At 39.8% G+C, this 25,878-nt stretch overlaps 3 protein-coding genes across 10 annotated transcripts in view; 2 read left to right on the forward strand and 1 right to left on the reverse strand.

Annotated features, from left to right (window-relative positions):
* Nucleotides 1-18,799, reverse strand: part of LOC113139195 (membrane-associated phosphatidylinositol transfer protein 2) — a 41,653-nt gene extending 22,854 nt beyond the window's left edge. For 2 of the 8 annotated variants that reach the window (XM_026322239.2, XM_026322233.2), the window contains exons 1-3: nt 17,351-18,041; nt 16,517-16,734; nt 1,348-1,588 (exon numbers count right to left, since the gene is read on the reverse strand). In XM_026322239.2, the coding sequence (XP_026178024.1) occupies nt 1,348-1,425 (78 nt within the window). In that variant the 5' untranslated portion in view covers nt 1,426-1,588; nt 16,517-16,734; nt 17,351-18,041. Of the gene's footprint in view, nt 1-1,347; nt 1,589-10,740; nt 10,893-16,516; nt 16,735-17,350; nt 18,042-18,738 lie in introns of those variants that run through there. The other 6 variants (XM_026322240.2, XM_026322238.2, XM_026322235.1 and 3 more) reach the window with 5 other exon arrangements.
* Nucleotides 18,800-20,503: 1,704 nt separating this feature from the next.
* Nucleotides 20,504-22,262, forward strand: mtrfr (mitochondrial translation release factor in rescue). Its single transcript, XM_026322314.2, has 3 exons — nt 20,504-20,936; nt 21,212-21,481; nt 21,553-22,262. The coding sequence occupies exons 1-2, from the start codon at nt 20,658-20,660 to the stop codon at nt 21,440-21,442; spliced, it is 510 nt and encodes a 169-aa protein (XP_026178099.1). The 5' UTR covers nt 20,504-20,657; the 3' UTR covers nt 21,443-21,481; nt 21,553-22,262.
* A 198-nt stretch (nt 22,263-22,460) lies between these two features.
* kmt5ab (lysine methyltransferase 5Ab) lies at nt 22,461-25,849 on the forward strand. Its single transcript, XM_026322311.2, has 8 exons — nt 22,461-22,674; nt 22,834-22,937; nt 23,798-23,945; nt 24,166-24,373; nt 24,458-24,545; nt 24,636-24,695; nt 24,852-25,042; nt 25,298-25,849. The coding sequence occupies exons 1-8, from the start codon at nt 22,665-22,667 to the stop codon at nt 25,506-25,508; spliced, it is 1,020 nt and encodes a 339-aa protein (XP_026178096.1). The 5' UTR covers nt 22,461-22,664; the 3' UTR covers nt 25,509-25,849.
* Nucleotides 25,850-25,878: the final 29 nt, after the last annotated feature.

Raw genomic sequence — 25,878 nt, forward strand, 5'->3', positions numbered from 1 at the left:
AATTTTAGACTTTGTCAACATAAACTCTCATTAATCCGGGAGTAAATTAAGAGTTGTCAGAGAGGCTTGTGGGAAGGTCAACACCTTAAAGGCATGCTGAGCTTCACTTAAATATGGTCTAAATTTTTAACACCTCCAATCGAGCTGGTCCCCGAGGGCTGCAGTTCCCATCTATTATCACCTTCATGAAAGGAGGATTTATTGCAGGGTTGTTTTATGAATTAGTGAATTAGTTTTACCTAATAAACTCCCAGCTGATTGTATATGAAGAATACAAGATGAGTAACACAGGTTAATGTAAACCCTCCATAACAGGTTAAACTCCTGATTTTACCTCACACTGCTGTAGGAATATATCATGCACTTGTTGTGATTCTTACTTCCTGATGAAAAATTATTTCTTTCTTTGAGATGACAGACATTTCTTTAGCAGAGTGCCGACATTACTTCAGATCCAAGAAGAAGCAAGAAAACCTGAACCAAGCAAAATGCCACGAACCGATCAAACGGGCTTCTAACTTCAAACATTAAGCTACTTCTGCTACACATTACATAACCGTGCAGCTCAAATCCCTGCACGGCTTGTGTTTAGTACCATGATCTGCATGTGTCTCTCAAATGATAAAAAATGAAACTGGAAAAAAAAGCAGCTAAATGCCTAAAGGGGCAAAAACCATGCCTAAAAAAAAAAAAAAAGGTAACCAAATACTGCAGAACTTTTATAACAGTCTGAGTCATTATGATTGCTCTCCATACCTATTGCTCAAGGAGCACCTTTTAGCGCCACTAGATTAAACAAATCCTCCTTCATTTACACATGTCATATGAAGTGAAAATATGTTGCCATGAAGGATAACTAAAGCTCTATAATCCAGCCTTTCCTGTGTGTTGCTGTAAACCATAAAGATTTTACATAGACCCTCAGTCTCCAGCTAAGGGCCTGGTTAGAAAAACGAACCTGTCTGACATAGACAAAGCAGTATGCCCATCTCCACTGTGGCATTATGTGTGCGCACATACGTTCCCAGTGAGAGCAGGTGCCCCCACCCTCCTCCTCACGAAACATGCAGCCTATGACGAGTGGAAACAGCCAGCTTCAGAGAGTTTAAATTGGATAATCTATTGCCACACAAGTGCTCTTTGTTCCATTACTACACCAGCGTCAGACACCGTGTGACCAATCACTTCATAACTGGCCATGTTGAGATCACACTCTTGAAAAATCCCCCGTGTTAATTTATCCCCTTACCGACTGCTTGTTTTGGTCCGTGCTTTCTGAATTGGTTTCGGAGTTGGCTGTTTTTTGGTCAGTATGTATGTGGGTGAGATTTTGCATCGTGACCTCACCTGGATCATATAGAGCTGGGCGATACGGTACTCCTCCACACTCATGGGCATGGGGATGCGGTACTCCTTGATAAGCATGGTGAATTTTGGAGAAGGGGAAAAGGGGGACCAGGGAGAATATTGACAAGGGAAGGGGGGGGGGAGGAGAAAGGGAAGGGAGGGGGACAGGGGACTGGAGAGACTCCCGGGGCTCCTATATGTGACTCGTCAAATTACCAGCTGAAGTCCACATTGATAATTCCTGTGGGGGAACAAGAACACAAAAGCATGATGTAAGTAAGCTTATACCTGGTAGACAGAAATAAAAAGCATCCAATTGGTGATATCTGTTACAGTCAAAATACACTGTTAATGCTAGACCTCCAAAAGCACTTAATGGTTCTTCAAAAAGATCTTCATCAACATCCATCGCGCAGAAATCAGCTTCAATCAGCAACAAAAACATTCATCATGAGTGAAAGATAACAGCACGCAGGCTCATTTCAGACGCTGCAAGGTTCCACTCTGCATAAGCGAGGACAAAGATTCATTCTCGTGGCTCGCACACAGATGAAGAGGAGAAAAGAGTGTCAGTCAGCGCATATGCTCAATGTAGTTACAGAATATCTGGTCCAATACTTGGCACTGAGGACAGGCATCATTGCATGACGTCTCCATCCAGCAATTCAGATCCAACTGAGGCACTTCTCAAGATAAACTTCTCTTCTTATACACAGACCGAAATCTCAATGTGTGTGTGTGCGTGTCGTCGGAGTTTGCGGTGAACACCCATGTCTTGCCCACGGTCCCATCGTCACATGGGGACCTCACTCAGCATAAGAGGGATTACAGTTGAGTGGGGAGAATTATGTAAGTTTGCAAAAGCCCCCCTGTGCATGATCGAGGTTTCACAAATAGCAGACTTAGAATTGCACAAAGCACTGTTTTCAAACCACTGAACAGATAGGGGTAGGTTTGGGCTATACATATGCACCATGTGGGTGGCGTGAGTTGCAGAATGTGCTTTGACCACTAAGGGAAGAACAGCTCTCCAAAACCAAGCAAGTACAAAACCAGATCATAACATTACAACACTGCATTGCACTTTTGTGAGAATTTAACCAAATTCAATATCCCAGGTATCAGATAAGGTGACACATTAATTTTATAGTAATCACAAAGTAAAAGGAGATAACCAGTAGGTGAATAAACTCCTCACACAGGAAAAGAACATTATTAAACGTTTTAGCGTCGGTCCGTGAAGGTGAAAATTAACACCATCAAAGGCTGAATCCCAGGTAATGACTTCATATTCTCCAAAGTAAGATACGCAGCATTTTGAAAACAGCTCCTGACCTGTTAATAATTCAACAACAAAGACAAAAGTTAATTTAATAAAAGGTTGGTTCAGTCTGTTCAGATGTGCCTGGTGACAGATCTTTGTCACAGTGCTGAAAAGCCTGTCCTCTACTGTGCAGTGTGTGTGACGGCACCACTGTCCTAGGACCGTCTGCATTTGACTAGCAAAATGTGTCTACAGAGAACTGCGTAAATATTCACTCAATTCTGACCTAGGAACACGACTGGACCTCGCTCTGGCACCCAGCCATTCTGTCTAATCACTAAAATTCCCACTGCGTCACTTATCCAGTGAACAAAGGCCTGCTTTGATGAGGTTCATGATGGAACTAGGAGGTTCCTGTCCTCCACCTAGCGGCTACTCAGCCCCGCAACTCCCAAATGAAGACACACACAGCCAGTAATCGCTGATGCATTAACCAGAAAAAGATGCAGCTTATCTGACATCTCAACCTGGACCAGGTGCTTACTAAAGACTGGGAAGATTTCTTGTTAAAAGACAACAACACTGTCTTCTATACATTTTTTAATACAAATACAATCTTTATTTTACACATAACACTGTGTTAACAAAATCAGAACAGAACTCCACACTGTGCTGAAAATAGCTGCACTCTCGAGAAAGGCTGGGACAAAACTAGGCTATATGGAGAGGCCTGGAGAAAAGCCTGCAGCTCAGGAGCCCAGAGGCCTCTCGATGTTAGAGCCAGGCTTCAGAGGGGAAGGTCACAGCGCTCATCATTAACAGTGTTGATGATAATCAGCTTCACAATCTGCTTAGTGCACAGTTCAGCAATATGGTAAGAGTCTAAATGCAGGTTGCAGCTGGTGCTGCAACAAACATCTGAGTCCAGCCAACATCCACAGACTGGCAGCCCACATGTAAAGAAGTGACACAAGGTAAGTACAAGATTGAGGGACAAGAAGCACTACAGGCAGCAAAACAGAGGGATGCATACGGTCATTTCTCTGTCCAGCAGGCTGTATTAGGAGCATGCAGAGATGCAGGGATTTGTAGTGATGTTGATGTATATGAATTATGTGCTGAACTGCCAAGCTGGATCAGGACAATTTGTTAGAGCTGATACTAACTATTCTTTATAAAAACATCATCTGTTGATTTTTTTTTTTCCCCATTAACTGAATAATTTTTTTAATCAGTAAAATGAAATTAGTGAAAACGTCCAATCACAATTTCCCAATTCAGCAACATGGTAAGAGTCCCAGAGGAAAGTGCCTTAATCCAGGTGTGTGCAGCTGACTTAAAGCTGTAAATGCTGCCAAAAAATGCATTATTAAATTTGCAAACACTTTTTAAAAACAAACAAAAAAAAAAAAACATGTTTTACATGATTACACATTTAATCATGATACAATTAAATCCACAGCACAACACAACACAGTGTGCTGTGGAATACTGTCCTGAATCCACTATATATGTTTGGCCTATGTTGTTAAAATATTAGGAACATATTAAAGTTTGCATTTATATATATTAATTTCACAATTGTGGGATATATTAATATGAACATGGTTTTTGATAATACACGTTGCCTTGCACTGAGTGATGACCAAGGATTTTTTTTTACAGACTTGTTCATTTTTGTTCAACATTCCCTCTTCACATCTGTTAAACTAAACTAATTTTCATGTTTAGTTTCATCAGTGCTTTTGTATAAACACGAAAATCTTGTGGCATGCCGTTTTTCCATAATCTGCCAAATATGGTCACAACCAAATTGGCAACCACAAAACACAGCACAAAGAACTTATGAAATTATCTGAATTTAAGAGCGACTGAATGCTCCACAAAAATAAACAGTAAAGTAGGATTTACAACAGTAATGCAGATGCAGACATGTCCTGAAATTCTGAAGGTTTAAACTCATTTCTTTCTCTCTTTGCTTTGTAAATGATGCAGATGCTGTGCATGGCATAGGCCTGTAACGTACATTCGACCAGCCACCTCGAGAGAGTACTGCCACCATGCTTGACCCAGAAAAAAGCACTCTCACACAGAGCTTAAAAATAGTCCGGTTACAATAATCCTAGCATACGCAAGCAGGGTGCTTGACGTTGTTTGTTCAGAGAATATGTTCATTCCCTTCTAAAAATACAGTCTTTGCCCCCCGCTACACAGTGACGCAATAGTAGCACATGTCAATACACAGCGCTTATCACAGAGCAACCTCCAATGTTCTTGGCTCCTGTTTCGAAAAAAAAACAAAGGCAATGAGAGTTATAAGATGTGGCCAGCTGTGGAAGGACCACACTTCCTACATCACCTGTCACAAGGTGTGATGAATACCCAACAACGATCCAGGCAAAAAAAAGATGATCGCTTTAAATCACAATATTCACAAATACATAGGTTTGGTTAGAGACAGAAGTCAGACATCATCAGAGTCACTTCTAGTGGAACCTTCCAGATAACATGTTGCTTAATACCACAGAAGCCCTAAGAAAGGTCCTATAAACACATCTTTATCTCTGTGACTGCAAAGACCAGCATAAACAAACAACCGCTCAAAGATGTGCACATCTGCTCACCTTTAAACAAGGCTAAGTGTCTGACCTAAACAGGCCGAAACCTTCTTACTGCACAAAACAAGCCTGGATTATCAGTGACAGACCGAAAGCTCTTACTTCCACCTAAACATTAAATCTACTTTTCACTCTCAGATCCATTTTCCCCACCACCTCTGGCTGTTGTGTTCCACAATAATAGAAAGTGGCATTACTAACTGTCTGGAGGTGCAACATACAGCTTTGAAATGAAAGCTATATGCACAACAGACAGGTTGACCACAGGACAGAGAGCAACAGCTGGGCCTCTCTGTCGTCACAAAGCTGCGAGGGACGTGTTGAGTCACAGGAGGCTTTTTCCCTAAAGGCCATAATGGTGGCGCTCCATTAAATTTAGCCCTGTTTTAGAGAGGAACATAGAACATAGGAGGTGGTGAATCCCAGAGGAGCATGGTGGGTGGATTTGGGGAGGGAGGGGGGACGCTGCAGGGGTGGAGGGCTCAGAGTTTCCTCATGACTGACCAGAGGAAAGACTCCTTTAAAACACGAGTGGAAAATGCTAGAACCTGGACTGCCTAAAATACCATAGATCAGTTTCACACAGCTTTGCCTTGACATTGCAGAGACGACATCAACTATGACAACTGCCGCAAACACAGCCCCAGCTAGTGACAAGAATCCTTGACTGAGTTGATGGGTTTATCCTCCAATCCAGTTAAAATTTTGAAAGGCTTAAGACAATGCTGCTTGGTGCTGAGCTGTGGGTGCTACACAGCTCGAGCACGGGAGTCTACCATCCATCTGCCATGAGTCCATGAATCATATTTAAAAACAACACACTGTATGAGGATGTCTCTGTCATACTGAGTATCTAAAAAGGGCAAAATATAAAGCATCATTAGCTGAAATAAATATAAACTATTTGGCACAAATTATTAATACAAAAATGATGTTGTAGAACGTGCTCCCACCCCTAATGACACTTTTATACTAACCTATAAACTGTTAATCTGTAAACAACATTTGTAAACATGCAGGAGGAACATGCAGGAGCAACAATCAGACAATTGACTCTTGACACAATCTTTTATTATTTATCTGCTAACTCTTTTAAATACTCAACCAGGTGCAGTCTGGGTGGAGGCATTTTGACAGCAATAGAACCTGAAAAGGATGAGCAAACATTTACCTCTGCTCCACGTTCAAAATGTGGTTAGGGTTGTTTGTGTGCCATACCACATTACACATAACTCAAAGAAAGGAGGAGCAACAATTTGAGTTACCCAGTATTTAGTCTGTATCACAGACCTGCATTAAACTGAGCTGATAAAGTAGACGCATTTAGATGCAACATGATGTGATCTAACATCAAACAAGCTGTTATCAAAGATGAGGACACCGCAAAGAAATAACTGCAGGTCTGATCATTTCAAATACAGGGTATAAAAAATGTAAATAGTGTTGTGTCACAATGCGCCACATACTGTTAAATACGGTTATGATGCGTGCTATAACAAGGCCTTAACTCTTACTATGCTTCAGGCTCATCCTTCTCCACAGGCTAAGGAGGTGGGATGTACAACCTGCCCCTGTTCTTGACTCATTGTCTCAATACAAGGGGAAGACTAAAAATATTCGACACTCTGCAAGCACCTCCTCCATTGTGTGCCTCCTCCTTGCTTCTTCTCGTCCTCTTCCTCCTACAGTAGCCCTGAATATAAGAACTGCTTCTAAAAATGATGCTTGGTTATATAGGGAAGGAAGGAACTAACAAATTTCACAGATTTGGTGGTGATTGCGGTGTCGTGAGCGAAGCAGAAATTTGCAGAGAAGATTGCTGTAGAGCAAGAGGATAAATAACCAGCCCAACAGACAAACTTGCAATAAATACTTTCTGTCTCCACGTGGACTATGCAAGACATTATTCACATTTATGGCAAACGATAAATATACATTACAATAATTAAGTTGAGTGTGCCGTCATCTTCATGTTCACATATGTTTATTTATGTCATTACCATGCAAAGAGATTTCGATGTGCATTCAATAAATCTAAAGCACATAACTAATTTACTGCTTTTATTTGTCAGAGAAAAACGCCTCTATTAAAAAATGTCATACTTCAAATACAGATTTTGCAGTGACATGACTGCAACATTTTTTGTTCTTTCTAACTAATATATAAATAGAGAGTGCGCTTCACAAAAAAAAAAAAAAAAAAAAAAAGCTGTACAAAATTTCTTGGCAAACATGAACTCAGTCCAAGGCATATCAGTGAATGTCACAGCATCTGAAGCCCTGACCCAGTGGAAAATAAGTAAATTTGTGCATTCAACACCCCACAGCATGTAATTAAAATGTGACATAAATAAATCTGGTGCTCAGTGACTGCTGAGAACTTTAAGCTGCTTAAATAAGTGAAGCCATTGTTTTCTTATGCCCCAGTGGTGCTTATCAGCCCACTGTTTTCCAAAACGGCCCCATTACATACCTAGTCTAATCCAAAATTAGATGACCTTATATGCAAATTACATTTGGATTAATCAGTTACATGCCAAGGTTAAATGAGGAGCTTCCCTCGCTGTCATTCTCTCCAAGTGCTCAGACAGTCCAAATCAACTGCGCACAGAGCAGTCTTATGTAACTTGAACAGATACAGAGCAGGAAGCTATCGCCACCCTAGCATTTTATCCTTCCCATTAACTAATTCATGTAACCCACAAACCACATGGCAGAAAATGCTGTCGTATATGTAGACAATCTCTCTCCATCAGCCCTTCTGTGGTTGTTTGGTAGAATTAAAATGCAGATATGAATCAAAAACTTCCTGCTAATGTGGAACCTATTGCTGAGCTCCCTGACAGCACAAAAGCTTTCCACAAAGGCTTGGAGGAATAACAGCTAATGGATTTCCAGTATCACCGCCAGTAGCAATCTCTCACAATGGTGCAAGGTGGCTTTGACTATATGAAATATTACACTGATGTACCCGAGACTTGTTACAGCACTGAGGCAGCACCTACATTATCAGTCTGGCAGAATCCAGGTGAGCTCACATGTATCAGATGTTCAACCTACATGGTTTGACTGACAATCGACTAATCTGTAATAGCTCAAAAGGTGTGACGAGTGGGCACTTGACATGAACAATTTTAATTAGCAGATGTAAATTAAGTATAATTAGTGAGCATGCTGATTTTCTAACATTTTGTAACTGATCTCAGTAAATAGAGTTACAGAAAGAGAAATATAAGCAAACTTCTGAAGTGTCAAATTTATATATCGTGTTTTTTGTGGAAACGTATTAAATCAAAAGTTACATTTTAACAGGCAGCCATTTTCCCTATTAAGTCTATTTTTAGTTTTTCACTGTGCACAAATATATATATATATATATATATATATACACACACACACACACACACACACACACACTCTGGCAAAACAACCTTTTTTAATGGCTATGTGGTAGAAAATAAATGAAGTGGATTATACTCTACGAAACTTGTGAAGGAAAATGTCTTGCTTGAGGCCAAAACTGTATTCCCTTTCCTGCCCCTTTATCCTCTCCATCACTGCTGGAACGGGGGGTGGGGGGGGGGGGGGGTTACCATGGAGACACAGAGGGCCCTTTTCTTACTGGTTGCCAAGATGAAGTCAGAGTGACGAGGAAAGTAGAGACCAGACGCTGTCGGGGCTGATACGTCTTTCTCCTCTTTCTCCTGTCTCCAGTTCTTCCCCACCATGGCTCATTTGCATTAAACTCTTTGATGCAAAAATAATGTTATGGGTGTGACGCGCATTAGCTCTGTGGTTTTCACCTAACCTGCTGGTTTAAAACTACACTGTGTTAACCAATACTGTACTTTGGTTTAAAATAATGACAAAATAAGCTTTCTACAAGCTGCATCACATAGAGGGCTAAAAAAAAAAAAGCCCTGTGCCCTGAGTGATTAAGAAGTGATTTAGGAGAAAGAGCAGAAACACATGAGAATACCAATAGTCGATTTACTGAATCCTTGAAAAGAAATGAGTCTTCATGCCCCAATTTCTCATGCTCTAGTAGATGAGAGGAAATTTGATCTAAAAACTTTGGTGTGAAATGGGGAATACAACTTGCAAACATCAGCCAAAAAAATATTCTAAAGGAAGAAATAAGAAACTAGGGGTCAAATGATGCTTAAATTGTGTCTAAGCTGTGCTTTTAATACACACACTAAAGCTTATCTACTTATTTGTTTGTTTTTTTAAATGCTGTGGTAGATCAGGTTTCATTCAGGGGAATTTTAATTCAGAACTGAGCAGGTAAAGACTTCACAGGTAGAGTAATATAAAACTATCCTGAACAAAAAAAAAAAAAAAAAAGTCTTAGTCCGATGAACCACAGCTCCGATCTCAACCCAGTAATCTCCACCTGTTTCACCTACTGGTTTCTATCCTGTGCACTTCTATCAGTCTTCAGCTTGTGATTTAAAAGAAATTTGCGCGACTGAGTCATCAGTTCAGTGAGTGGGCCTGTACTCATTTAGAGAACACTATGCATCAAGCCAAATTAACTGTCAGTGATAAAAAAAAAAAAAACAACTTCCCACAAAAAGCTGAGCCTGCCTGCTGCCCTTTGGTGAAATACCTCAAACACTCATGTGCAGCACGAATAATGCAGGCTTCCCAAAAGTGTACTACCCAGTGACCAAAAAGACAGAAGCTGTCTCTCATGCTGACCATAAAAGGCCATTTTCAAAGATGCTCATGGTCCTATGACTTTGGTTAACATTTCAGCAGGTTCTGTGGGCAGGTTTCTCTGGAAGACCAGGCTTTATCAGCTTGGGATTCCTTAGAGTCAGACCATATAAAAACCAGAAAATCCTTATCAGTCTTGTACCATAAAGAATTTTGACATCTCACTCAGAGAGACACTCTGAATGGAGACATTGGGCTTTGTCTGACAATGGAAGCAAAGGATGGGCATAGCACAGGGAGACTAAAAGCCCGTACACCAAGAGTAAAAAAGGGAAAGAGGTGAGGGGGCAGCAAGAAAGGGGGGCGGAGGGGTGTTAGGGTCTAAAGGAATCTATTTTTAGCCTCAGAGCAATCAAGTGTCTGCAGCCAATGTAAAAGAAAGGGGAGCATGGGTAAAATGACATGAAGCAGCACTGTCGCTTTCATTTTACATGATCCTTGTGAGTCAGAGAGCGCTGCAAGGGTTGGGGATGGGGGTAGAAGAAAACACAACCAAAAATAAAATTGCATATATGGTGCACATTTCACAAACTACAAACAGAAGGAGCACGAGTTAAAAAGCCGAAATAGAACAAAACAGCATAAATAAATAAAGAAAAATGTGATTTATAGACTTTGATGGTGAGCAACAGTGTCACAATGATTAGAAACATATTGAGAAAGGGGACAGGAAGACATCCATTAACCAGCTCTTGCTTCAGTGCCGGGGTGGTGTAAGGAGCATTTCTAATTCACATCAGACGATACTCTCATACTCTTTGCACATAAATTAGCTAATATATCACTTACTGGGATTCAAGACAGACGCGGGTATTGTTGCATCTTTTTGCTTAGGAGTTTCTGGTAGAGTGGGTGTCAGTGTGTTGATTTCACCTTATGGACGTGAAAGATGAATATCATCGCGAAACCAGCTCCTCAGGATGCACATAACAGATTTCACTCCTGCTCCATTAAAATGAAACATAAGTAAGGACATGAGAAGGCAGTCGACTGCTATAAAAAGACCTCAGCTCTTCTTCGGAGTCCACCCACATTGCAAGAAAAACTAGTATCCAAAGAGAAGGAGACACGGAGCTGACCTGCACAAAGTGTTCATTTTCATTTTATTTCTCATACAACGGCACTATAGGAGCATTAGCCATGATGTGCCATTCATCAGCTGGCTCATCAGCGATGCATTGGGGACAGGTTGTACCCCTGCTGTCCCTGTCAACAGCTCAATGTTAGCATCACCTGCTTTGCTCGAGAGAGCTGAGATTATAGGAGCAGCACAGAGTCTGTGGAGCTCGAGGTGCAGAGAAAACACAATGTTCCATTTAGTGCGTGGCTGGCAAGCAGGTGAATGATGGAGGCTCATCTGAAATACTGATGCCTGTTTGCCTACTCGAGATGAATTAAAGAGAAAAATTAGACGTTAGGGTGACCAGCCAGCTGGCAATGTGTTCCTGTAAGAGATCATAAATTTTAAAAGATGTTTCTCAGAGCTGCTTCAAATCCCTATGGGTGTCTGAACAACTGAAAAAAAAAAAGCACCCGTAAAAATCGTTGGTCTCCACAAATATTTAACTGGGTAGTGAAATTGTTTAAACTTCCGTCAGAGAGCTCTGATAAATCTTTTGCATCATTTTAAATAGGGTTGCACAAACCAACCTGACCACCGTCAAAGCTGCGCAACAGTCACTCTAAACATAAGATCGGAAAATTACACTATTTATTACCAAAGACTGGTGAAAAAAAAATCATGATGCACAACATTTAATCCGATTTCTCACAGTGAGAAGGGTCACTAGCTGATCATTTAGGTTGGTCAAGTCACTAAGGTTTTATTTATATTGGCCAAAAACGTTACAGTATAGATACAGTCTGCATAATTCAGCCTGCAGCAGCACATGCCTCTGTGCCGCATTACTTTTGTGTTTCAACTGTCTTGAGACGAGATAAATATTATTAATCCCTGAAGGGAAATTCAGGAAACTCAGGTCTTGAGTAATCTACTGCATTAAACTGTGACATGCATGCACAGGCAGATCAGTTAACTGGCAGCTCTGCCATTTGTCACTCCAAGTATCGTATCTGCCAAGTGCAAAGGGCAGATATAATATAGTACATGATATTCGACAGTTAACTGCAAATATTCACTTGTGTGCTTGTATGGGTATAACACAAATAGTGGATGAAGGGCAATAAATAAACAAACAGGAAGTAATATTCCTAATCTATCATCATTATCCAATTTCAATCCAGATGGCAGGCTGATCACGACAATGTTTCAGCTGAGCATGCGGGACCCAGACAGTTTATTTGAAAGGAAATATATATTATGCTTATAAAAATCACCCTTCCTGACTTGCAATCATATTTGGATTTTAGGACAAAACATAAATGCTCATCCTCAAAACCATATGGTCCAAAAATGTAAACAATTCCACATATCTGACAATTCAACAATCAAACAATTTTAAATAGCCAGTGGGAAGTTTACCTGGTGCCTCTACCTGCTCCAGCACTGCTAACCAAACAAACTAACAGTCATGTCCTCTGGGAGAGGGAATAAATAAAGGTGGAATGATATTTTCCGAAGCTGCTTCGTGGATCACTGAACACTTTAAAAGTTCTTAACAGAACACATACTCATAACTTGTTAAGATCCAGTATGGTGCTGTCAGTGCCCATAAAAATCAGTCTCTACTGACTGTCAAAAAAATAATGACAACATGAAATGAGTCTTTGTACCTGGGAGTTATCAGTTATGGGAAAAAACATATACATATATATATATATATATATATATACACATACATATATATATATATATACATACATATATATATATATATATATATATATACACACACACACACACACACACATATATATATATATATACACACACATATATATATATATATACACATACATATATACATATATATATACATATATACATACATATATACATATATATGTATATACATACATATATACATATACACATATATATATATATACATACATATATACATATACACATATATATATATATACATACATATATATATATATATACACACACATATATATATACATACATATATATATATATATACACACACATATATATATATATACACACACACATATATATATACATACATATATATATATATATACACACACATATATATATATATACACACACACATATATATATATACACACACACATATATATATATATATATATATATATATATATATATATATATATATATATATATGCACACACACACACACAGAGTCCAAGATAAAATGAAGGGATTGATGTGAATCCTGTTTAATACAATCTGATTCTGCTAGCTCATTAAACAAATTGCATTCCCATATGACATGCCACACTGTAGATTAAATTGACTTTTGTAATATCCTAACAAAGCAATCACAGGAACAGGCTAATGCAACCAGAGAGATTACAGGGTACAAGCGTGTCTCTTTTACTGAGAGAAAAGAATGACATAAATAAGAAAGCAACAAATCCTTTAGAAAGGGGATGTGTTCTTCACTGGTCAACAGCTGCTCCAGCTCTGACAATATCCACTGCATCTTTTTAGCCATCCTTTACTGTATATATAATTGTACTGCCACCTTGTCTTGGGTGGGAGTGAAAGTGAGCGCGCGTGTGTGTATATATATATGGTGGGTGGGACACAAGACGCAGAAGATCAGCATGAGATAGGCCTCCAAAATAGTCCGCCGTCTGGTCGACATAAAGAGCCAAGACTATAAAACTCCTCTGCTTAAATAACCAAACATGAAGAAACTACACATTGCAGCACTGGCATTACACAACAGTTCAACAGGCTGTCACAAAAGAAATGGAGATGGTGCGACATGAAAATGTCAAACTAGCACACAGACTGACGTGAGTTTAAGATCATATCTTATAGATCAAAATGTACAGTATGTCACAAGCAGTTGAAGCTACGTCAAACTGAATCTTCAGCATTGCCAACTGTGGCTGTGCTTGCATCTGATGTTTTTCTGCTCTTCCTGTGCCAGAGACCTCATCTGATAATCAGATCAAATAGTACAAACACGGAACCATAAGATATGGTGAGCACCTGGGTAAAATGCTCGAACTCTAACTGACAGGAAGCGTGTATTTACTTGTTTCCCCCAACCAAAACATTATTACTCGATGGCTCCTTTGTGAGTAGCGTTCTTAACACCAACAACGCTGCTGGCTGACTTGCAGTCAGGAAACCGAGGACTGTAGTACTAGGAAAACAGAAGATCTGTCACATGGATGAATAAAAAAGACTTTCACAAAGATTCCTCACAGGGTTATGAATACTCCGACAAGGCTGAGACACATGCTCACAAGCTACTGGCGTCTCTGTCAGGAATTTTCCACTCCACAGCCTCAGACATACAGCATATATTTACATATTCTTACAGCATTTGCCTTCTGACCATCAGCAGGCTGTCAGGCACTGCTCTAACTGTATAACATTAGAGCAGTGATGGGTAATTTTAGTCTTAGGGAAGGGGCCTGTGTAACACAAGTAAGCATTAGAATAGTATTAGAATGAAGTTAGAAATGATTACCCATATTTATTAATCTAAAAATCATAACTGCGTAGACAATGGACTGATTCATGATAATCTCCACTCCACTTCAATAGTGTGATACTGTGTCTCATGTACTACATTCAAGAGAGATACCCTAGAGTTACCCTCTTACAACCTTTCTACTACTCCCCGCTATGATTCCTTGGTTTACTTAAGACGCATTAAAACATGATTTAGAAAGTCACTGCATTATCTCCCTTTGGTTAATAAATAATAAAATTACTTATTTAGACCAGACAAAAGTAAAATTCCATGCATAATTAATCTCCAAAAAAGAGAAAACTGTGTCAAACTCCAATAAGGGCAATAACTGAAAACACATTTTTAATCCCAAAGCTACGATTTTCATTCTCCACGAAATAACTCATACAATATTTACGCTAAATGAATAATTGAAATCTGTTAAATGATTTTGTTATTTAAAAAAAGCCTTTGTGAAATGAGATTATTGTGAGCAGTTTTCTCAGGGAGGGATATAACCAATTCCAACTATTAGACTTAAGTACTGCCAATAACATTAGAGTTATTAAACATGATGTACAGTTAAAAATATCCAAAACCAATGTCCCAATGTCTACACTCACAAATATAATCATAACATGTCGGTACTAATGTGAAAATCAGTGAGTTCTCCTGAAGACTTAAGCTATTTCTGCACCTTCCTGTGTGCCTGCAATGCTGCAGAACTTGCTTGAGGGAATAACCCAGGATTCATAGTGTTGTAATGGAAAGGACAACAATGAAAAGAGAAATTGTACGTCACAGCAAGAAGTCTGCGCAGATCTTTGCTTTGCAAATTCAAGCTGTACTGTTTTAACTAAACTAAACATACAGAACAAAATACAGTAGCATTGTAATTCTATACATGCTATTATAGTCAGAAAGTAAGCAAATTAAAAACATTTGCATTTTACTGGCACATACAGAAATACCTTGAATTGAGTACCGTGATTTGAGAAAAGTAGCATCCGCTTTGGGTCCTTCTGTCTTCATGTGCTCACATTGTTTTCACAGAGCAAACAGGTCAATTAAACACTGAGACCTTCCTTCAATGAGGCTGCACACCAGGAATGAGCCCAACATCCGCACTATCGCTACACAGAACAAACTGCAATACAATTCTAATATTAAAAGTCTTATAGCGACCGTTTCTATTACAAGTGCCTCTCTAGTTTTGCTTAGGTACAGTTTTGAATCTATAAATGAACTGTCTTCATAAACAAAACAACAAAGCCCTGCCTATGTACCCCCCCCCCCTCCCCTTCCCCAAATTGAAAACTGGTTAGGCAAATATCGTGAGGAGCTTATGCAAAGAAACCGTCACAGTATCTGGCAAAGGTTGTAACAGATACTACTGGTAAAGAAGGCTGCATTCACATGAGGAAGGTTAGAATTGTGGGTTATCAGTGATATTGATGCTACAATGGCCTTCATTTCAAACAGCCTGCTCTTAATCATCCAAGCAGCGACTTCACTGGCTGAAGAGCAGTCAGTAAGTGTGTTTATGGTGTACGTATGGTGTACTTCCTTCTAACATGGACGGATGAAATGAAAAGAAATACATATATACCGCAGGTTTGTGTGTGATAATTGTTCTAAGAAGAACAAAAGTAGCTATGCATGTTTCAGACCAAGACAGGGAAGCAAAACCAAAAGTAGCTCAGCAGAAGAAAAAAAAAAAAAAAATCCACCCAACTGGTATGGCTTCAAGGAGCCAGGCAACAGGTTTTAACACGTCAAATGACAATTTCCACACTGTCAACATACAATAAAAATACTCCCCAGGCCTAGAAGCAGCGTAATAACTCATTCTGGTATGTATCTACGTCACATCTTTCAAGGTATTTCAAGAGCAGGCTAGATCTTGTTTTTGTAAGGCATAACACAGATTGGTAGTACAGATAAATCTCAAATTGGCTGCAGACAACAAGCCTCACCCAAAGACATGCTGCAATGTGATGGAAATAAAGCAGGTGATCACAGTGGAGAGGTGGTGCAGCAGCTTCCTGGCCTTGTAGCACAGCCATCAGCTGGACTACAGATGCCTCAAACGACAAGTCAGCTCAGCTCCAATGACTCACCCAGGCCCTTCTGAGTCAAGTGGAATGACTATTGATGCTGCGACTCAGAAAGTCATATGGTAACAGAAATTGGCCTAGGGGGACACAAAAAAAAAAAACAAGCTTGTGGCATGCAGGTTTTTTTTTGTTGTTTTTTTGTAGTTGAGTCAAGGTTACAACCTAACTTATGTAAGATTTGAACTCTTTCATTTCCCAGTGAACCTGCTATCAAACATGCTGTAAAACGAACAAGGGTCTTATATAAACACTCACATCTGGGTGTCATTGGAAAAGTGTCACCAATAGAACATGAAGCATGAGAAAAACACCAGGGATTCCAGAAAGTCTTGTATGTATGTTGTTATTGTATATTAAGAGCAGAGCAGCTTAGATTCAGGATAGAGAGAGGGGCTTTGGAAAGCCAGTGTGAAAGCAACAGGGCCCTGACGTGCATAAAGAAGAGGCTGCGTTTCGTCGTGGAAAGGAAGGAAGGAAGGAAGGAGAAGTTAGTGTAAACAGATGTAAGGGTGAGTTATAGCAGGACTCATCCTTGTAAAATAAGATTTCCTAAACTTGACGCTGCATCTCTGCACGGGGACTGGGGGGGGGGTGATCAGATTTGACCTGGAGTAAACCCACCGTCAGTTAGTTACCTAGCAACATGGCAGCAGGATAACGACAAACTGATGGCTTGCAATGCTCACCACATACCTGGACCAGTGATGCACGTCTGGCTTCACCACACTCCAGCACCCAGCGAAATCAAAGTTCACCAGCCTTTTTCCGGGCTTTTGCTTCTTCTTCTTCTTTTTTTTTTAATGGGGGGGGGGGTATTTTTCTTTCGCCGGTATTGTTAACGCGGCTTTCCTTCAGCACGAAGCAGGCACCGACTTATTTAAGTCTGGAGACGGTGCCATAATTGACATAACGCACAGAAAGTCATCCACTTATTTCCTTTACGTCGTCGTGTGCTTGGCCCTTCAGCGGAGGAAGGGGTGCGGGTACGACATGAAATAACGACACGTACACAAACATCATCAGCCCGGTAATGTGTTCACCAAGAGCCGATCAACCGACCTTCCTGTCCGTGTTTACAAAATCTGGCCACATCGTTGCGCCGCACGCTGGGTTTCCTTAATCGACAGAAAAGGCCAAGTAGGTGCCGATAACGATAAAATGTCCTTGGATATCCAAGCTGCCCTCGCAGGACTTGGCGCCTGAGCTCGTCCCGGTGAGGGAGAAGAAAATGAATCGGAGGTGAGTTCAGCGCAGCAGCTGTCGCCTCTGTCCAGAGAACCGGGAAGAGCGAAACGCAAACAGACGGAGAGTCATCGTAAGTTACCACTGCTCAAGTCTGAACCGCTGCAAGACTTCACAGTCCTTTCAGACACGACACTAAACACCGTCAGGCTTAGCCAGAGAACAACGAGGTGTCCGGCCAACATGTCGAAATAAAAGTCCGACTCGCTGCTTTCACGGTCCGACACGTCACCAAACAGGACACACACTGTGCCTTAGGGTCGCTGTCAGTCAAGACTAAACTAAGACGCCACGCAGATGAAACATATATTGTTAATATTGTGTAGAATACGACACGGTCGCACTACTTGGTATTTTATTATGAAGGATTTGTCACAGGACTTCCGGTGCTTGTCTTTCTTTCAGCGGGCTTGACGCAGCTCAGACTCTACGTCCATTCAGCTGAACAGCCTCGATAGTACAGCGCCCCCTGCAGGCAACAGAGAGTATGGTCCTGTCTGGTCGCATGAGTAGTTACGTAGCCTCTTTCTGCAGAGACAAGCGTTAGGATGTAAAGTGACGAACGTGTGTTTACCCACATTAATAGCTGAATGTATTTACATCTGATTTGATATTTGCCATTAACTGTGTTTCTGAAGCTTAATATAAAACAAAGTGAAGAAAGTCACCAACCTCACTGCATCAACTTATACTATATGTATAAAATACGTAAATACTTCTTGCCACTGGTGAAATTTTAGCAAACAAGTTAAAGGTAGTAGGTTATTACATTCATTGTATAGAATACTGAATCCTTTGACTAATGAGCTATTATCAAGCACAGCAGTAGAGCCACTTACTTGTATTGCTTTTTTTACCCAAAAAAGGAGAAACTCCACCGCAGCTGCACATTAGTGAGTCTGTTCACTAGTTTCACTTCCTATGCAATACAAGGAAATTGTTTTCACTGAGTGCCTTGATGACAACTCGCCATTTCACACTGCTGTCAGTCCCACTTCACTGATATTAACAATTTAAAATTCTCAATGGCTTAACAAAGATGAGCAGAAACATTTAAGGTTTTGCATCACTGTAAGCGCACCCACAGATTAGACACAGAAGACGAATGTTTTTTGACATACATTTTGAATCAACTTTCTATGCACAACTGTGAAGCAGAAAGTGTTGACAGTTACTGCAAAACAAGCACCAAAGATGAGTTTAACTTTCCTTGATGAAGGAAGATATTTCAAATATCAGATATCGCAGAAGATATTTTGACATGTCACAGCACAAAAGGCACAGTGAAAAAAATTGTGTTAATTATTGTTGGCTCAATTCCCATTAGCTACTTTTTTTCCTAGTACTGGTTTACTGTCATGGTTTACTAGCCATTGTTGAATTGAACAGAGCCACTGGGTTAACAGAGTTAATGCTGAATAACACTTGTACAATGTCTGCTTTAAAAAAAACAAAGTTTATCAACATGTCAGACCTTAAAAAACAAGCATCAGCCATATCACATATGCTGTAATCACAAGCGTCACTATCACTTATCTACATCAATAAACTGGCCTCCTACAATTCAGACAAAATTGTATAAACACACACTGTGGCCTGATATCCATAGTAACGTTAAGGAAATGTCTGATGAGCTGAATGTACTCCACACATCATGAAGTCACAGACGTAATGCATCATGCAGATCCATTGGTTCCACAAACTGGACCTGTCATTTAATGTTAACTTAATATGCGAGATAAAGAAAATATTAAAAGATATAAAATGAAATCAGGTAAATGGCTAAAGTACATCAATGAACTAAGTTTGTATTTTGAAAGTGTGTTTTTTTATATTGCATGGTAACATCCAGTTTAAAGTGATCATCTACCAAACAACTAATCAATGCTAATACCTTATGCCAATAGAGGAGTGATGATGATGATGATAGTGCAGTTCATGCTTCACATTCCTTAGACATATCACTGTAGTTTCTAAGCCGTCTGGGTGGCATGTAGTAAATGACAGAACACTCATTTCAGACCAAAAGGGCTTGAGATGTGTCCTTGCTGGAATAACTTGTGAGCACCTCTGACACAAACACTATTTACAGTGAGATACAAGTTGTACAGAGGAGCTACAGTGGTGAGCCAATGGTACAACTGAGGGTGACGATACGTATCCAGGACTGGCTGTGTTATTTAAATACTGTTCTTTTACATCCACATAGAGTTAAGCAATACTATAAGACTAACTGAAACCAGGACACACAGCTGTGCTTTTGTTAAATTTACCAGCCATACCATAAAATATCCAACATGGCCAATTCAAATAATTTGATGAATTGAAATATCTAGTTAATATTTCGTAGCTTTACAGTAACGTTCAGAGTAATGACAGGAAACCTTACGACCTGAACTACCTTAATCTTATGACTTTGAAAACATGTGCCATAAACAGCCTTTCATTTTTTAGTTTAGTTTAGTTTAGCTGCGGGAGTTTTGTTCAGTGAACCGTCACACGGTGGCAATAGTGGGTACACAGACACACATATTGCGGCCACGAAGAAAAATACAACACCTATGATTGGCTGACTGATTGGCAGAAGCGTAGAAGAAGCGAAAAATGAACAAAAACAAAGTGTCATGACCGTAAAAATCGAGGCAACGTGAAATTACATCTACAGGAAATTAAGGCTTTGGTGGGGGAACTGATGCTTCCTTTTTGTTTGTCAACAAAAAGTAAAACATAATGTAAAGCTGTCTGTCACTTTATAGAAATGTCCAGACTTCTGCCGTTCATCAGCTGTATGTACGGTTCGTCCAGCCGAGCCGTATGGAGAGGCTCTCCCAGTATCCCGGCTCTGCTCAGACCGCTCCCCCCTGGACTGACGTGTGTTTTGGCCGCGGGTAAAAAGGACGGAATAGACCTACCTGTCCTGAACGAGGACGAGCTTGAAGAACAGTTTGTGAGAGGATCTGGACCAGGGGGACAGGCCACCAACAAAACCAGCAACTGTGTGGTGCTCAAACACGTGCCCACTGGGATTGTAGTGAAGGTGCATAATTTAAAACATGTGTGTGATTGTCATCAAGTGTGTAAATAAAATATAGGTTACCTCACACTGTCCATACCAGCTGTTAGAGTGCTTTGAAATATATAGGTCAAATGGTCTTCATCAGCAGATGTCTATGGAAATGATAATTGCAATTTAAGGACTTATTCTTGGCTTACACGTTTCTATTTTCACAGTTCATTTAACTCTTCTGTCAACCAAAGTCATGTGATTTACAAGCCAAGTTAATTTAATTTCTTGTGCTGTTTTCCCTGCAGTGCCATCAAACCAGATCTGTGGATATAAATCGAAAGCGAGCTCGGGAAATTATGAGAGAGAAACTTGATGTTGCATATAAAGGAGAACTTAGTGAAGTTCTTGTAAAGAAGAAAGAGTCTGTGCTGAAGAAACAAGAGAAGAGGAGGAAGGCAAATGAGCATCTGGAGAGAAAAAAACAGTTTAAAGAAGCACTGGCTGCAGACTCTAAACCTGGGAATGACATTGTTTAAATGTCTGGAATATGGAAAGATGACACTGAATACTTGCATGATCCTGTCAGTATCAAATTTATCTGGCCTTGTTTTTCTAGGCTGTAGCATATTTCATGCAACATTACAATAAATAGTACACCACATCGTGCAATACCAGAGTTTTTCAGAGGGTTAGATCTCTGAAATATAGCTATATGAAATGAATAGAAATACCCGATAAATCAAAACATTGTATTAAATGTCATGTGTATTTGATGTCAAAGGTAGTAGCCCACTTTTTGTGCTGGCAGTTAATGCTACCAAAACAACTAGGCTACATTTCAGACCTGTGGGAAACCCTGAAGACATGGAAGGAGACTTGGGGTGCTGTGTGACTTGTCAAGGCTTAAAAACCTTCAGTGTGCCTGAACTTGTAGGTGTAATTTGACTTACATACATATGACTTTTCACTTTAACATTTGATAACACCAGTTTCCCATCACTCGTTATCTTTAGGTTGTTAATTTTATAGTTACATTAGAGTCTCAGTTTCAATTATCAAATGAGCAGATAAAGCAAGTCAACATAAGACATTACATCATTATCTGTGGACCATGGTCTAGCATAACATTTATCTCAATTTGTCACTAGATGTCAGAAAAAACCCACAGGCTAATTACAGAAAAGATGACTTGCTGCCTTCCAATCTATTACTGTTATTAGTCTCTTAATTGGGGCCTACTGCCAAGATATTAACTATGATTTTTTCTTCATCAAATCAAACTGTATTTATAATGCACTTTCCAGCAATTGAAGTCACACAAAGAGCCAGACTATAATAACAGTTGCTAAAAACTGGATTATTATTATTATAGGTTATTGGATATTTTATATTCTAGTTTCTGAATCATATTTTTTTCATTTCTTAAAAAAAAATCTTACTGTACAATGTTTTCTATGAAAAACATTGTTTTGTATTAACATAATTATCATTTTATGTTATTTTTTATACATTCATGCTTAAGCAAAGAAACATCAAAATAGACAGTCAGCGCTGCAGCCAATCAGAGAGCTACTTTGCCTTTCCGGTCTGGACGTACCAGCCAATCAGAGGAGCAGTAGGCTTTTTAAATCGACCACGTTGTCCCCGCCCCCTCTAATGTTTGTCGTTGCAGAGAGAGTGAAATAATCAGTCTGTGAATACAGAGGACTCGTTTTAATATTCACCTAGTGTTCTTTGGACTTTATTCTGGGAACTGAGATGGCAAAAGGTAAACTACAGCTACAGTAGTTCATGCTAACTAGAACAAGGCTTATTTCCTTTAAATAAATGCAGCTGGGTCTAACTCTCCGCTACGGGTCGGCCTCTGTATGATATTGAGTGAAACAGACAGCATGGTGTTCATTTTCTTATTTCTATGTTCATAAAGGGAAGAAACATTTGCTGAGAAGAGACAAAAAGCCTCAGGACACTGTTGAAACCAAAGTCCCCCAACAGCACGACACAAAGGAAAACAAACCAGCAAACAATAAGGTAAAGTAATGTTTGTTTTGTTTGGGTTTACGCTTTTGCGCCATTTGTGTTCAACTGAAGTAGCAACACAGCAGCTGTTTGCCACACTGCCATGACAAACCACCTGACAAGGTAACGTTACCATCACTGCAGCTCCTGGAGTTGGCAGAGGAGGGAAGTCTTCATCAGCTACTTACCTGTTTTTAAAGAATTAACAGTTTTTAATGACCCAAAAGGCGTCAAAGAGCAGTGAATAACATGCGCAGGTAGCCTCTAAACACTCGCATGCATGTTGTGAGCAGGGATGATATTAAATCTAGTATGCTCCATGTACATGGTTCCATCCATCCATCCATAATCTATACCTGCTTATTCCTTAACCAGGGTCACAGGGATCTGCTGGAGCCTATCCCAGCTCTCTTTGGGTGGAAGGCAGGGGTACACCCTGGACAGGTCACCAGTCCATCACAAGGCCACATAGAAACAAACACACTCACACTCACTCCTATGGGCAGTTTAGAGTCACCAATCAACCTGACATACATGTTTTTGGACTGTGGGAGGAAACCAGAGTACCTGGAGAAAACCCACACAAGCACAGGGAGAACATGCAAACTCCACACAGAAAGGTCCCTGCTGGGTTTTGAACCAGGAACCTTCTTGCTGTGAGTCAACAGTGCTAACCACTAAATCACCGTGCTGCCCAATGGTTCAAACCATCGGCTCTAAAAATATGACATCTCACTTATTGTATCTCATCAGATTTAGATGCAACCGTACTTAGTGGAAGGTGTATATACAGTAACTCCTTAAATGTATTCCTGTAAATGGTACAGAGTTTTTATTTTCTTATTGCTCTTATATGATCATTGTTTTTTCAGGATTGCAAAGGTAAAGTGCAGTCGATTCTCCAGTGTCTGCGTAGTCCTGGAAAACCTAGATCTCCTCTAAGTGACAGTTCAAGCACGCTGATCCAGGATGGAAATGACTCGGATACAACTAATCCTGGCATGTCTAAGCTGGAGAAGAGTGAGTACCTTGTTGTTGTTTACATGTAATCTCTTAACCTCAACATATAGCCAACAGGTCCGTGTGTACCACAGACCAATTTCATGCACTTGCGAATGGCAGCACTGACCTTTTGTCTTTTGACCTAAACAAACTGTATTTTTGAAGGGATTTCATATACCTGATGTGCAGTTGGTTAAGGCAGCTATCGGCTTCTCTGCCTGTTTCTTCCTCATTTTAGACATGCCTAATGAAGTAAAAGCTGAGAGCTGCGAGTGCAAAGATAAGCCTGAAATGGCTTCTGACAGTCATGGGGTCACAGAGCAAGCCACTGACCACCTTGAGCAAAAAGAGTCCAACACTCAGAGAAAGGACAGGTCTGCAGCAGATACCAAAGTTTCAACAACCAAACCTCGTAGTAGAACGGGTCGTAAACACAGAGCAAAAAAGTGAGTGCACAAAGCCGACATCTCTTCCACAGTCAGTTGCACAATGATAATCTGTCATTACTTTGATAATATCTAACTTTTCAGGATGGAGAATAAAGCTTGCCAAAACAAAAAGGTCACAGACTATTATCCCATCAGACGGAGTAACAGAAAAACTAAGGCAGAGCTGAAGGTTTGTGTGAAAGGTTTTTACCTGTTACATGGAGCTGTGTATATTTTCAAGTTAGTTATTCTTTTTGATGATTATCTTTTGTATTGTCAGAGTGAAGAGCACAGACACATTGATGACCTTATAAAGAATGGTATTGAGGAAGGAATGCAGGTAACTTTTAATGCTTTAAAGGGTGTCACTTTGAGTCTAGAAAACTGTATGATGAGTAATAAGCACTTAAGATTTCTAGTTTGTGATCAATTTAATATAAAGTGACAAAGCATTTCCCATTTTTTTTTGTTAAACTTCACTATTTGTTGTTAACAGATCAAACACATAGAAGGCAAAGGAAGAGGGGTATTTGCAGTCAACAGCTTCAAAAAGGGGGATTATATTGTGGAGTACCATGGAGACCTGCTGGAACTAGCTGAGGCTAAATTAAGAGAGGCCCAGTACGCTCAGGATCCCCAAACAGGCTGTTACATGTACTACTTCCAGTATCAAAGTAAAACATATTGGTAAGTCCAAATGTCACCACTTATTTCAACAAATACTTTTTTGTTTCATTGATCCACTTTGTGTAAATCATATACTGTTACTGCAAATCAGGGAAATTGACAATCATGTCTGAAAACATTCTCAGAGGATTTTTAGCATAGAGATTTCAGGGTATCTTAGGAAATTAGTTTTTGTCGAAAATTAAACTGGAAATCCTTCAAATTTTCTGGCTGATGTGTTGTAGCAACTTTTATCTTTGTGTTTACATATTACAGCGTAGATGCTACAAAGGAAACGGATCGCCTTGGAAGACTGATCAACCACAGTAAAACAGGCAACTGCCAGACTAAGCTTCATGCCATCGATGGAACCCCTCACCTAATCCTGGTTGCTTCTAGAGACATCGAGGCAGAAGAGGAGCTGCTGTATGACTACGGTGATCGGAGTAAAGCCTCAATCTTGGCTCACCCTTGGCTCAAATACTGAATTCTCGACCAAACAACTGTTCATACTTGAGATGAGTTGGTGCTCTCTGCTGGCCTGTGACTTTATGTAAAGGATGCTATAGATGAGCTGCCCAACCTGCAATTAAGAACCTTTGTTTTAAGTGTAAGCTAAAGCTTCAACTCAGAATTGTTTTGGAATTGTTTTTATCATGCTTTTATATTTTTATCTAATTATAGCAGATGGATGCAGACTCAGAGTATTTCTCGTGGAAAGGTAGCAATTCATATTCTCCACAGAGTTTCATTTTGTAATGACTATTCAATTCTGCAATTGTAAATTATTACTTGTTGTATATTGAAGAATAAAACATAGAGTTTTCACTTGTGGTGAAAATGGTGAAAATCTGAAA

The sequence above is a fragment of the Mastacembelus armatus genome, chromosome 9 (assembly GCF_900324485.2).
Source record: "Mastacembelus armatus chromosome 9, fMasArm1.2, whole genome shotgun sequence".
NCBI lineage: Eukaryota > Metazoa > Chordata > Actinopteri > Synbranchiformes > Mastacembelidae > Mastacembelus > Mastacembelus armatus.